This window comes from Oncorhynchus kisutch, linkage group LG20 (genome assembly GCF_002021735.2).
Source record: "Oncorhynchus kisutch isolate 150728-3 linkage group LG20, Okis_V2, whole genome shotgun sequence".
Lineage (NCBI taxonomy): Eukaryota > Metazoa > Chordata > Actinopteri > Salmoniformes > Salmonidae > Oncorhynchus > Oncorhynchus kisutch.
Genome location: NC_034193.2, coordinates 29766421 through 29780799, shown reverse-complemented (window position 1 = coordinate 29780799; position 14379 = coordinate 29766421). Strand labels below are relative to the sequence as shown.

Here is a 14379-nt window from a genome sequence, read left to right as displayed (position 1 = left end):
TCTCCATCATTTAAATAAATGGACAAAATAACATGTATTTAAGTAAAAATAATAATAATGTAGTGGGGACAATAACATAACTTTTTTTTAAAGTATACTGTAAGGAAATTGTTTTTATATTTGTTAATTTTTTATTTATATGTTTAGCTCAGAGAATATACTTTGAAGTATGCATTAAGGTGTCTATAATGTAATAAACGTGTCAAAAACAAATGTTCATTTTAAGTCATGAATTTCTGTTGCTTCCAAAATATGTTTTACGCCGTTAAGGGGAGTGCCAAGATGGAGGCGTGGTGGCTTCAAAGCATTGCCCTTGGCTTGTCATCTAGTGTGTATATATAACTCATTGGTTGTAACCGCAGTAATTTAACTACGCCTTCTCCAGTCTGTGGTACCAGTAGGCATAATACAGGAAGAAGAGAGTCGTGGAGGAAAAGAAACGGGACGCCCTTTTTTTTATACTTGCATAGTTAGTAGATAACGGAATCCAAAAAGTTATTCGGGGCCAACGCAGACAATAGCCCTGTTACAGAGGTAATATATCCAGCCATACCATGGACGTTGACGAACAAGGTTCAATAGAATAAACCATCCACTAACAAGCTGATGCTGATCATATTAATCTTTTCCTCACATCAAGAGGAAAAAAAAGCTCATTTCAGAATTTACCATGGATGATTTGGGTATGTATTGATAATTGACCCTCTTTGAAACATTGTAGCTACGTGCTCCGCTATCTAATGGAATTGAAGAACGATGGTTGGAGTACTGAGGCAATGAAAAAAGTAACATTTTTGTTTTCTTGAAAGAGATCCATCTTTGCTGGAATTTGGAGCAAAGGTAAATGCACATTGAAAGGGAATAGTTTAGAAAACAATGTTTTCTTATAATCTATGATAATAGATAGGACATGATTAGGCATAAGATATTACCTATAAATAGTACGAGGGTTTGAAAATGCATCTGGGGTCCTATTCCTATTAATCAGCAACATTTTACTTATAGCAGGTCATTTTAGACTTGAAAGTAACAGCCCTTATCCTCAAGTCTTTGTTATTGTGCCTTATAGAGTCAGTTTTTGAAATGATCAGTATATACGACTACATTAGATTAGGCCTAGCTAGTAGCTACTGTATGGGTGGTCTCTTATAATCCATGTTTACGAGAGATTGTTATCTAGTGAAAATCCGCTGGTCTCAATTGAATAACCTTTTTAAACCATAGAACAACTCAAATATTATCTTCCAACTCAAATCTTGCTTTCTCTACATTGTGCTCCTCTTTTTCAAGGGAGGAAGAAGATCAGGAAAAGCTTAATTTTGTGAAATTTTTCTTTGACAACTCCAGCAATGTAAAACAGCATGCTCTCTTAACTCTATGCCAGGAAAACAAGGAGTATACTAATGTAACTGTATCCTATGTCAACATGCAGTGCTTCTAGCTCTAACCACAAATTCAATCCAAATTGGATCTTGGACGTCCTCTGTAGGCCTCTCTGTCTATAATGCTATCGATGAGTCAGAGATGGACTTTAGTGAGCTTCATAACATAATAAAGATCTCAATGTATTTCATTCAGCCATCAGGGGAAAATAGTGTGACTATCATTAGTGTTAGTGAACTACTGGGTGGATTTAATAGTTAGAAGAGCCCCTTTCGAATGACTATTGATACAGAGGTTGAGGAATACATATATCCCTCTTTTCTTAAAAATGGTGGCAACTTTCAGAATGGAAAGCAATGTCCCAGCCCTCTTCAACTAGCACTGAAATAGCCTAGGGCCGCGATGGCTCACCAAGACTCATGAAGTTCAGTGAAAATATGAGGGTTGTGTGCTGCACCAGACCAGAGAACAAAGCATTTGCTCTTATGGCCTACTCGCTCGAAGAGTAGTGTGTGCAACATATTTCAAAACTGAGGGATTTTATGCTTAGCAAGCATGAGGAAGAATGTCTGCATCTGGTTCAGCACATCTGGATAGGATTGCACTTCAAGGTTCAGTTGTTGCCGGGTGACTGGCGACGTGTTTCTCAAATAGGGGGACAGTGTTTATGTCAGTGTGTTTATGCTGTAGTGTTGTGTGTTATGTTGTAAGTTGATGTCTTTGGTTGGTGTTACTTGTGGGGGTTTTCAGCGAGACCACTTGTTAAGAGAGGCTATGGCCAAGTCAAACAGTCGGCAGGCAGAGCTCTAAATATGGTCATATTCACATTGAGAGAATTTCAACTCCTTATATGAGCAGTCCAGTCTGTAAGTGTGTGTGTGTATAAGAGAGGGAGAGAGTGAGAAAGAAAAGAATGTGTGTGTGTGTGTGGTGTGTGTGTGGTGTGTGTGTGTGTGTGTGTGTGTGTGTGTGTGTGTGTGTGTGTGTGTGTGTGTGTGTGTGTGTGTGGTGTGTGTGTGTGAGCGAACAACATTCTCTCCACATGTTTGTACCAGTGTGAATCATCAGTGGGAAAATGACCACAGACTGTGATGATAAAAGGCAGTCTCACCAGCCCCAGTCATATGTAGGTTTAATATGTCTAACTCGTACCAAGAAATTATGAATGTGACGTGCATATAAATACCAAATTAGCTCTAAAATAATACACTGACCTCACTAAATATTCAATTTTGAAAATGTAAAGCAGTCATTTTCCGAAATATCCTTATTTTGCTCTGAAGTTGCTTCAAAGTTGCTCAAAAGTTGTATGAGTGATGCTCTGTGCATCTTCCACAAATATTATTATCAAAATAGATTTTCCTGGAAATATGGTTTGATAATTCATGTATTGTTTCAGATTCTGCATGGTTGCAAAAGTAAACCATGTAAGTTAGGAGAAAGCTTGTCTAATAATCCAATAAGACACATTGTCCTGGTTTTGGCCATAAAAGGGATACATCCATGATGTCAATCATGAGTTGGTAAAATACAGTATGCCATGGAGGAATACTAAAATGGCATGTACTTCTCGTGAAAAATGAGGTTTGAGTTCGATATCAGTTAACAAACACTCTTCCTCCACTGCTTCCTTATCACTTTGGCATGTCCAGAAAGGTCTACAGAAATGTTTCTATTTTTCATGTGACTTTAGCTTGTTTGCTCATTTGATGTCCCTTGCTTGATTGGCCAATGTGTTATTCTCGCTCTAATTGGCCCACCTCTCTGTGTCCTCTCTGCTGCCTGCGTCTGATTTGCATCTCTCTGATTGTCACTGAGTCCGTCTGTCTACCCTCAGGAGTTCCTGACTCACCTAACTACCCTCTCAGTCCTCGTATTGTTGTGTTTGGTACGTAACTGTCTGTATGTATGTTTGTTTGTGTGTTTCACCCTCTTTCTGTAGTATCTCAGTGTGTCAAAATACTTTGCTTCTATGTCCTCACCTCCTCCATGTGTCCCTTTGTTATTTTGTCTTTTTTGCCTCCTATTTTCCTTCTATAATTTCCATTCCCATTCCCATTTCTCCAATTTCTTGTATTAACCAGCATTAACCATCAACATAGGTATCAGCCAATACCTGTGTACTAACCACCCTCCGAGGCAAAATGAATGACCTGCACAGTATGAATGACAGCATCTTGAATTCCTCTACAAAGACTCCCATTGAAATAGAATCTCAAAAAATCTATAGATTATATTTCTATGCACACTCCCATCCTCTCTGACTCTGTAGACGCCCTCCTCGCTGACCTAGAGAGCACCAGCTCTCCCCTGGCCAGGTGCCCAGTCCTGCTTACCTCTGATCCCCCGGCGACATCTGACCCCGCGCCTGCCAGCCCTCAGGAAAAACGCCCAGACCAGGCCACCACCTCCAGCTTACACACCCCAGCAGGTAAGAGGTTTGAGATAGGAAACATTTTAAGAGTTTTGAGGTAGACTTAACAACTTGGATCAGATTACCTTTGCCCCAAATCTTAACCATTAGGAGGGGTGGAAATATACCTGAGCCTGAATGAGTGGTGAGGGCCAACTTCTGCCTACTCCAGGTGAGGTAAAAGAGAGAAGTCAACATAGAACAGGCTGTTGGAAGTGTCTTATACTGTAGATAATTATAAAATGCTAAAAGAGGATAGGTAGTAAGGAGGGATCAGACTCTGGTTAGAAACTCAGCTTGTCAAAGTTAAATGTTTTTATAGAATAGTTATAAAGTACCGTAACTCGTATTGTGTTGATGGGTGAACGTTGAGTTCAGAGCAAAAGTGAAGATTGACTTTCTGGTTGAAAAACAAGTGAATTATGTTTATAATGTGCAAACATTTCTTTTAGACGGTGTCTGCTGCAATGAAGTCCAATGGTTCTCAGAACCCAAACCCAGACAAACAACTGTACAGGTACTATTTTCCTTTATTATTAGTTACTTTACTAAGTAAAACAGAGTGGTCAAAGCTGCAGCGATTAAGCTGGTTCCACCAGGCTATTATTTAACAGCCCTATATGAAATAATGTTTATGGCCCTGGCTTTTTTTTTGAATTCTACATTCTTATGCAGTGGGGGGGGGATATGGTCGGGGGTTCTAAATTATTTTGTAGAAGGACTAAGGAGCTCAGTTCTGGACAAAAAGGACATTCTACTCCAAAATGAATGAAAATAAGTTTGCTGACACCATCTAAAATAGAATTTCCTCCTCCGAAATTAGCCCAAATACACATTGGTAAAATGATTTGCTAAATGATTTCAACATATTGTACAATATGCCTATGCATGGTCCATATTATCAGGTATGCTATTAGCAATAAACATCATCACCTTTAGCCCAACTGATGCAGCAAAGTGCAAATAAATAGGCTGATGCATTGGGTTGCCTATCTGCATTTACCCTATTGGGCTAATCATTAGCCAGATCTCCAATGTGATCTTTTAACTAGATATTTTCATTTCAATGAATTTATGTCCCCAAAAACGCTTGCATAAAGCTGAATATAATGTAGGCCTACCTGTTAGGGTAACTCGGGGGACCTTCGCCACCCGGGTTCTCACAGAAACCACTGTCACAATTTTTAACACCAACACTTTCCCTGTTTATCTGTCTCATCACAATTTTTTAAGTAATTCCAAATCAATTATTTTGAGGTAGAGAGGCGTTGTACCCCAAGTCACCCTACAATTGACCAGTGTTACTTTTTGTCTCACTCTCCCCTATACACTCCCTGCGAATTGCGGAGCGGTAATGTGCTTGAAAACATGCTTCTGCTAAATCCCGGGTTAAAATGGTGCAGTTCGCGCATATTTAGGAGTTGAGAAATAAATAAAGTAGGAATGGAAAGCTGCGATTCCCCTCTTTTCAACAAAAGCCATTAAACTAATGTTTTCGCGATTGCAAGAATTGTTGTGCATTGTCCTGCTTGTCAGAATGCATGTTTCCCTCCCTATGGCACTTATTACATGAATGCGCCACGAGAGGAATATTTATCTAGCATAGAACACAACAACAAGCCTACTAGGTAAATACATAAACTATTCTACTATGGGGTTGTTGGATTTTTTCTATTATAATTTCTTGTTTTGTTTGCAGAGGAAAAATACATGTGGAATGTTCTAGCATATTCAAAATGCGCCTCAGCAGAAATATTTGTTCATGTTCCATATTTTTTGTTGTTGCGTGGCGTCAATGATTTTGCCGTGGTGCACCTTGAGTGCAGGGGAAACACTGGATGATTTTACAAGAAAGATTGACAGACAGCAATATTGGTGATACATTTTTGCTCTCTCAGAGTCCAAGTTGTAACAGTCAAGAATTGAGTGAACGATATTAATTTAATTTACTTTACTGTAAAGAAATATCCAACTATCGCTCCCTACTGTCTTTTAAAAACATCCTTATCTGTTTTACACCACAGATGAAATCTTAATGATTTACTTCTGTAGATTATTGTCAAAAAGGCTGCGGCCAAACTTTTAGTGACGTACTGAGCGTGTGCCACAGCTAAAGCACTGATGGGAGTCTGAACGTTACCAATAAATATGTGTTAAAAAAAAGTGGGAGCTTTCCTTAGCTCAACAGCCCATTATGTTCTAGTTTTTTTATTAGCTTTGGTGCTATTTTCACCAATAGTGTGCAGCTGCAACCTGCATTTCGGGGCGTTCCTTCGTGTGGGCATTCCTGCAGGAACGCATTGGTTCTTTCATTGTCAACAATCTACACACAAATACTGTAATGTCAAAGTGGAAGAAAATATTCTAACATTTGTAAAAAAATATATTTAAAAATATGACAAATAAACACAAATATAGCTTGATTAGATAAGTATTCAACCTCGTGAGTCAATACACATTAGGATCACCTTTGGCAGCGATTACAGCTGTGAGTCTTTCTGGGTAAGTCTCTAAGAGCTTTCCACACCTAGATTTTGCAACATTTGCCCATTATTCTTTTCAAAATTCTGTTGCTGATTATTTTCAGGTCTTGCAATAGATTTTCAAGTAGTTTTTGTTTGTTTTTTGTTTATTTAACCCATATACTTAAACAAAGTATTGACTCAGGGGTGTGAATACTTATGTAAATGAGTTGTTTCTGTATTTAATTTTCAATATTTTGCAAACATTTATCAAAAACATGTTTTCACTTTGTCATTATGGGGTATGGCAGGGTTCCCCGGCTGGCAGCCCTCGGGTGGTTAATTTGGCCCCCAAAGTTTTCTGACCCCCCCCCCATAAAAAAAAAATATATATATATATATATATATATATATATACAGTACCAGTCAAAAGTATTGGACACGCCTACTCATTCCAGGGTTTTTCTTTATTTTTTACTATTTTGCGGAAGACATCAAAACTAAGAAATAACACATATGGAATCATTTAGTAACCCAAAAAAGTGTTAAACAAATCAAAATATATTTTATATTTAAAATTCTTCAAAGTATCTACAGTTTGCCTTAATGACAGCTTTGCACACTCTTGGCATTGTTTCAACCAGCTTCATGAGGTAGTCACCTGGAATGCATTTCAATTAACAGGTGTGCCAATCAGTTGTGTTGTGACAAGGTAGGGTTGTTATACAGAGATAACATGGACTTGGTCTTTTACCAAATAGTGCTATGTCAACAGCTCAAATAAGCAAAGAGAAACCCATCGTTACTTTGAGACATGAAGGTCAGTCAATCCGGAAAATTTCAATAACTTTGAAAGTTTCTTCAAGTGCAGTCGCAAAAGACATCAAGCGCTATGATGAAACTGGCTCTCATGAGGACCACCACAGGAAAGGAAGACCCAGAAGTACCTCTGCTGCAGAGGAAAGGTTAGAGTTACCAGCCTCAGAAATTGTAGCCCAAATAAATGGTTCACAGAGTTCAAGTAACAGACACATCTCAACATCAACTGTTCAGAGAAGGCTGCATGAATCAGGCCTTCATGGTCGAAGAAACCACTACTAAAGGACCCCAATGAGAAGAAGAGACTTGCTTAGGCCAAGAAACACAAGCAATGGACATTAGACCGGTGGAAATCTCTTTTGGTCGGAAAAAATGTTGAGATTTTTGGTTCCAACCGCCTTGTCTTTGTGAGACGCAGAGTAGGTGAACGGATGAGCTCCGCATGTGTGTTTCCCACCGGGAAGCATGGAGAAGGAGGAGTTGATGGTGTGGGGATGGTTTGCTGGTGAGACTGTCAGTGATTTATTTAGAATTCAAGGTACACTTAACCAGCTTGGCTACCACAGCATTCTGCAGTGATACGCCACCCCATCTGGTTTGCGCTTAGTGGGACTATCATTTGTTTTTCAACAGGACAATGACCCAACACACCTCCAGGTTGTGTAAGGGCTATTTGATCAAGACTGAGAGTGATGGAGTGCTGCATCAGATGACCTGGCCTCCACAATCACCGACCTCAACCCAATTGAGATGGTTTGGGATGAGTTGGACAGCAGAGTGAAGGAAAAGCAGCCCACAAGTGCTCAGCATATGTGGGAACTCCTTCAAGACTGTTGGAAAGCATTCCAGGTGAAGCTTGTTGAGAGAATGCCAAGAGTATTTAAGCTGTTATCGAGGCAAAGGGTGGCTACTTTGAAGAATATATTGTGATTTGTTTAACACTTTTTTGGTTATTACATGATTCCATATGGGTTGTTTCATAGTTTTGATGTCTTCACTATTATTCTACAATAAATAAATAAAAACCCTTGAATGAGTAGGCGTGTCCAAACCTTTGACTGGTACTGTATATATTTTTTTTATTTTTGTAAAGTCTCGTTGTTGAGCATAAAAGAGTGTAAAAACACCAGGAAATCAGGTCCAAGTGATTTTAATTTAAGAGAACTGTTACCAAGTATTCCCAATCATAATATAGAGACACGTGATCGTATTCAAATGTAAGTAAGGTTTGAAATGATTGTTTTAGTCAAACATTATATCTGTTTGAGCTTCTTGCTGTCAATTTGCAGTCTACAAATGATTTCTAATTATGTTCCAGCCCCCGACCATCCACTCAAGAAAAATCTTCTGGCGGCTGAATCTAGTTGATGATCTCTGGGGTATTGTGTGTTGATGCGTGAGAAAAAAATATAAACTCAAGATTCAACACTTATTCAACACTCAAATATTTTACTGAGTTACAATTCATATACGCAAATCATTAAATAAATGAGGCCCTAATCTATGGATTCCACATGACTGGGCACTGGTGTAGCCATGGGTGAGCCAGGCCCAGCCAATCAGAATGAGTTTTTCCCCACAAAAGGGCTTCATTACAGACAGAAATACTCCCTCAGTCACAGGTGAAGAAGCCGAATGTGGAGGTCCTGGGCTGGCGTGGTTACACATGGTCTGCGGTTGTGAGGCCGGTTGGACGTACAGCCAAATTCTATAAAACAACGTTAGAGCCAGCTTATGGTTGAGAAATTAACATTAAATTCTCTGGCAACAGCTCTGGTAGACATTCCAGGAGTGCGCATGACAATTGCACGCTCCCTCAAAACTCAAAACAATTGCACTGTGGCATTGTTTTGTTACAAAAATTGGTCTTTTATTGTCCCCAGCATAAAGTGGCCTTTTGTGGCCTTTTATTGTCCCCAGCATAAGGTGCACCTAGTGTAATGATCATGCTGTTTCTTGATATGCCACACCTTGATATGCCACATCTGTCAGTTGGATGGATGGCAAAGGAGAAAAGCTCACTAACAGGGATATAAAACATTTGTGCACAGGATTTGAGAGAAATAAGCTTTTTGTTCATAAGAAACATTTCTAGTTATTTGTATTTCAGCTCATGAAACATGGGACCAACACTTCACATGTTTTGTTTATATTTTTGTTCAGTGTTCTTTCTGAAGGCACGGTAGGTGTACTGTAATCAAACGAAACAAATGAAATAATTGAAAGAAACAAGGTTTAAAATAAGGCACTAGTTTGGTTCAAGCCTGTCTTGAGCATTTGGGCATAGGTTCTCATCGACATCACAGTAAATGTCCTCATTGTTCATGCATCTTGAGAAAAATCTTTTGGCATGGAGAATCCAAGCCTGACACAGTAGGTCGGGATTGATGTCATTGCTTGCCTCATCCATGGCCTGAAGGAGGTTGGGCACACTCATGGGGACCTTCTACCTGTATTGTATTTTACAGTATTGTATTGTACTTATGCATTGTAGTGGTCCTGTGTCGCTCAGTTAGTAGGAGCATGGCACTAGCAACACCAGAGTTGTGGTTTCGATTGCCACTGGGGTCACATACAAAAATGTGTGGATACACTTGTCACTGGATAAAAGCGCCTGTTACGTAAATGGCATATATTATTCTATTTGAGTACTGCGTTGCCCAACGCAATTTTAGTACACCAGTGTGGAACCCCCCCCCAGTAAAAAGATGCTTGTAACTTCATTTTGGATACATGTTTACTGTAATGGGTTTGCCTTTGTGACATACATCTCTAATCTTGTCAATATCAGATTTTTTTAAATAACTTAATGTGAAATAAAGTCATAATAGTCATCATCATAATAGTACATTACCCTGTTTAAACCGTAACTTGTGTTTACTGTAACTTACTGTCAGCCGTTACCTGTAAGTTACTGTAAAAACGTTGCAGTTTGTTACTGTAAATTCCAAAGAAACTTGGCTTAACATTATATTACTGTAAAAAAGGTGCTTTCTTTACAGTAATGTACAAGAGCTCCACCTTGTTCTTAACTGGTCGAAGGGCCTCCAGATGTAGCTCCACCTCATTGTTTGTTGGTGGAAGGGCCTCTAGCTGGTGGTCCACCTCGTTCTTCGCTGGTGCAAGGGCCTCCAGCCGGAGCTGGTCCGAAGCGTGACCAGATGGACACATTCTTTATTTGCAGGGGGTATTGAGTTGAGTGTGGTGATTGCTTCACTGTCAGTCCAAAATTGCCAAACTGTGTGGTTACATGTAACAAAGCATCATTTTACTATCATCATTGGGCTATTGCCGCTTTCTTCAAATGTTGCTTTTGGTAAGCTTTGGCCTTTTGGTGTATAGTCTGCCCTGTCTGACGCGGGTAGGATACATAACCTACGATTGGCAACAGTTGGATAGAAGCATGCAATGAAGCGACCACCACACAATCCTCAACTCAATAGCCCTTGCAAATAAAACATGTCCCTTCAGTTTTTTGGCCTTTGGATATTCTGCTAATATTCTCAAATCTGGATCATTTGGGATCCTGCCAACCCAATCTCTCTTGAAAATGTATTTTCTTCGATAGGCCTTGCATGAACCCATGTTATCCACAAATTATAATAATCCATTTAGGCTCACATGGGTATGATATCAGATTAGATAGACATTGCATGGTTTCCCCAACTTGATTGAATTATTTTGATTTATGGTATTTTGTTGATGTGAAAAACCAGCCAAAGACTGGCTTCCGAATATTGGTTTTGCGGTGTCCCAATGTAAATGCTACACTGTGGAGTTTACACTTTATACATGATAGGGTTATTTTTCAGTAGTTTTACCCTAAGTGGGTTTGCAAACAGGGTCCGGATTATTCGGGTGCCAAGAATGTGCATTCCTGTAACAAACCAGCAGGGCATCAGGTACATTTGTAGATACACTATATTTATGAATGTTGATAAAATATTTAAATCATATTGTTGAAAATACACTACTGTTCAGAAGTTTGGGGTAACTAAGACATTTCCTTGTTTTTGAAAAAAAAAGCACATTTTTGGTCCATTAAAACAACATCGAATTGATCAGAAATACAGTGTAGAGATTGTTAATGTTGTAAATGACTATTGTAGCAGATTCTTTATGGAATATCTACATAAGCATACAGAGGCCCATTATCAGCAACCATCACTCTTGTGTTCCAATTGAATGTTGTGTTAGCTAATCCAAGTTTCTCATTTTAAAAGGCTAATTGATCATTAGAAAACCATTTTGCAATTATGTTAGCATAGCTAAAACCTTGTTCTGATTAAAGGAAGCAATAAAACTGGCTTTCTTTAGACTAGTTGAGAATCTGGAGCATCAGCATTTGTGGATTCGATTACAGGCTTAAAATGGCCAGAAACAAAGAACTTTCTTCTGAAACTCGTCAGTCTATTCTTGTTCTGAGAAATGAAGGCTATTCCATGCGAGAAATTGCCAAGAAACTGAAGATCTCGTACAACGCTGTGTACTACTCCCTTCACAGAACAGCGCAAACAGGAGTGTGGGGTGTGGGGCCCCGGTGCACAACTGAGCAAGAGGACAAGTACATTAGAGTGTCTAATTTGAGAAACAGATGCCTCACAAGTCCTCAACTGACAGCTTCATTAAATAGTACCTACAAAACACCAGTCTCAATGTCAACAGTGAAGAGGCGACTCCGGGATTCTGGCCTTCTAGGCAGAGTTGCAAAGAAAAAAGCCATATCTCAGACTGGCCAATAAAAAGAAAAGATTAAGATGGGCAAAAGAACACAGACACTGGACAGAGGAAGATTTGAAAAAGGTGTAATGGACAGACAAATCTAAGTTTGAGGTGTTCGGATCACAAATAATACATTTATGAGACGCAGAAGAAATGAAAAAAATGCTGGAGGAGTGCTTGACGCCATCTGTCGTGCTTCTACACCTGCATTGCTTGCTGTTTGGGGTTTTAGGCTGGGTTTCTGTACAGCACTTTGAGATATCAGCTGATGTAAGAAGGGCTATATAAATGAATTTGATTTGATCTGTCAAGCATGGTGGAGGCAATGTGATGGTCTGGGGGTGCATTGGGGTTGGGAAAGTGGGAGATTTGTACAGGGTAAAAGCGATCTTGGAAGGCTATCACTCCATTTTGCAACGCCATGCCATACCCTGTATGCCAATTTCCTCCTATAACAGGACAATGACCCAAAGCACAGCTCCAAACTATGCAAGAACTATTTAGGGAAGAAGCAGTCAGCTGCTATTCTGTCTATAATGGAGTAGCCAGCACAGTCACCGGATCTCAACCCTATTGAGCTGTTGTGGGAGCAGCTTGACCGTATGGTACGTAAGAAGTGCCCATCAAGCCAATCCAATTTGTGGGAGGTGCTTCAGGAAGCATAGGGTGAAATCTCTTCAGATTACCTCAACGAATTGACAACTAGAATGCCAAAGGTCTCCAAGGCTGTAATTGCTGCAAATGGAGGATTCTTTGACAAAAGCAAAGTTTGAAGGACACAATTATTAGAAATCATTATGTATAACCTTGTCAACGTCTTGACTATATTTCCTATTAATTTCGCAACTCATTTCATGTATGTTTTGATGCAAAACAAGGACATTTCTCAGTGACCCCAAACTTTTGAATGGTAGTGTATGAATGTTGGTTCAGTCCCCCCCCCCCCCCCCATTAATTTGTTTGAGTTATACCATTCTTTCCCCATCTCCCGCTCTCTCCTTTTCACTCTCTCTTTCTCTCACCCTCTCTCACCCTATCTCCCCTCCAGCACAGTGAATAAGCCTCGCTCCCCCCGCACGGCCGACCCTCCCCCCCCGGCCTTCTCCTCCTCCTCTGTGTTAGGAGGGGGTCTCAGCGAACTGGACCACCTTCTGCAGGAGCTCAACGCCACCCAGTTCAACATCACAGGTCAGTATAGGCTTGCCCTCACAAGACTCCACTGGACAGTGTTTGCTAAATGTTTGATGATGTAAACAAGGTCATCTTCATACCGTGTATGTGTGTTGTGTGCGAGCAGCATTTTCTCAACATGTGGTATTCATGCTTTGTGTGCTCATCTTTGTCTGTTGGTAGATGAGATTCTGGCCCAGTTTCCCACCACTAAAAAGGATGAGAGGGACAAGATAAAAGAGTTCCAGGGGTCCAAGGACAAGGTCACAACACCCTACCCCAGGTATCCATATACACCCTCCATATACCCTAAAGCAGGGATCGTCAACTAGATTCAGCCGCGGGGCAATTTTTTTCTTGATCAGATGGTCGGGGGGCCGGAACATAATTTGTAGACTGCAAATTGACCGCAAGATTCTCAAACAGATATAATATTTCACTAAAATGATAATTTTGGACCTTGCTGACATTTGTATATGATCATCTATTATGCATTCAATACTTTGGAACAGATTTTCATAATTAAAATTACTGGTAGCTGATTTTCTGGTGTTTTTAGAGTATTTTATGAGATAAAAAAATATATACAGTACCAGTCAAAAGTTTGGACACACCTACTCATTCTAGGGTATTTCTTTATTTTTATTATTTTCTACATTGTAGAATAATAGTGAAGACATCAAAACTATGAAATCACACACATGGAATCATGTAGTAACCAAAAAAGTGTTAAACAAATCAAAATATATTTTATATTTGAGATTCTTCAAAGTAGCCACCCTTTGTTTTGATGACAGCTTTGCACACTCTTGGCATTCTCTCAACCAGCTTCATGAGGTAGTCACCTGGAATGCATTTCAATTAACACGTGTGCCTTGTTAAAAGTTAATTTGTGGAATTTCTTTCCTTATTAATGCATTTGAGCCGATCAGTTGTGTTGTGACAATGTAGGGGTGGTATACAGAATATAACCCTATTTTGTTAAATACCAAGTCCATATTATGGCAAGAACAGCTCAAATAAGAAAAGAGAAATGTCAGTTCATTATTACTTTAAGACATGAAGGTCGGTTTCTTCAAGTGCAGTCCCAAAAACCATCAGGTGCTTTGATGAAACTGGCTCTCAACATCAACTGTTCAGAGGAGACTGAATCAGGCCTTCATGGTCGAATTGCTGCAAAGAAACCACTACTAAAGGACACCAATAAGAAAAAGAGACTTGCTTGGGCCAAGTAACACGAGCAATGGACATTAGACCGGTGGAAATCTGTCCTTTGGTCTGATGAGTCCAAATGTTCAATTTTTGGTCTTTATGAGATGCACAGTAGGTGAACGGATGATCCCCACATGTGTGGTTCCCACTGTGAAGCACGGAGGGGCAGGTATGATGGTGTGGGGGTGCTTTGTTGGT

At 39.7% G+C, this 14379-nt stretch overlaps 1 protein-coding gene across 7 annotated transcripts in view; it reads left to right on the top strand.

Moving 5' to 3' along the window:
• The window catches only part of LOC109865599 (transforming growth factor beta-1-induced transcript 1 protein), a 41200-nt gene that overhangs the window by 18938 nt on the left and 7883 nt on the right, over positions 1-14379 (top strand). Inside the window, exons 1-6 of one of the 7 annotated variants that reach the window (XM_031799855.1) lie at positions 399-683; positions 3221-3271; positions 3656-3814; positions 4249-4313; positions 12848-12987; positions 13153-13252. The exons of 3 other annotated variants lie outside the window; for them this stretch is intronic. In XM_031799855.1, the coding sequence (XP_031655715.1) occupies positions 4264-4313; positions 12848-12987; positions 13153-13252 (290 nt within the window). In that variant the 5' untranslated portion in view covers positions 399-683; positions 3221-3271; positions 3656-3814; positions 4249-4263. Of the gene's footprint in view, positions 1-395; positions 684-737; positions 841-3220; positions 3272-3655; positions 3815-3894; positions 3969-4248; positions 4314-12847; positions 12988-13152; positions 13253-14379 lie in introns of those variants that run through there. 3 more of the 7 variants (XM_031799854.1, XM_031799856.1, XM_031799857.1) reach the window with 3 other exon arrangements.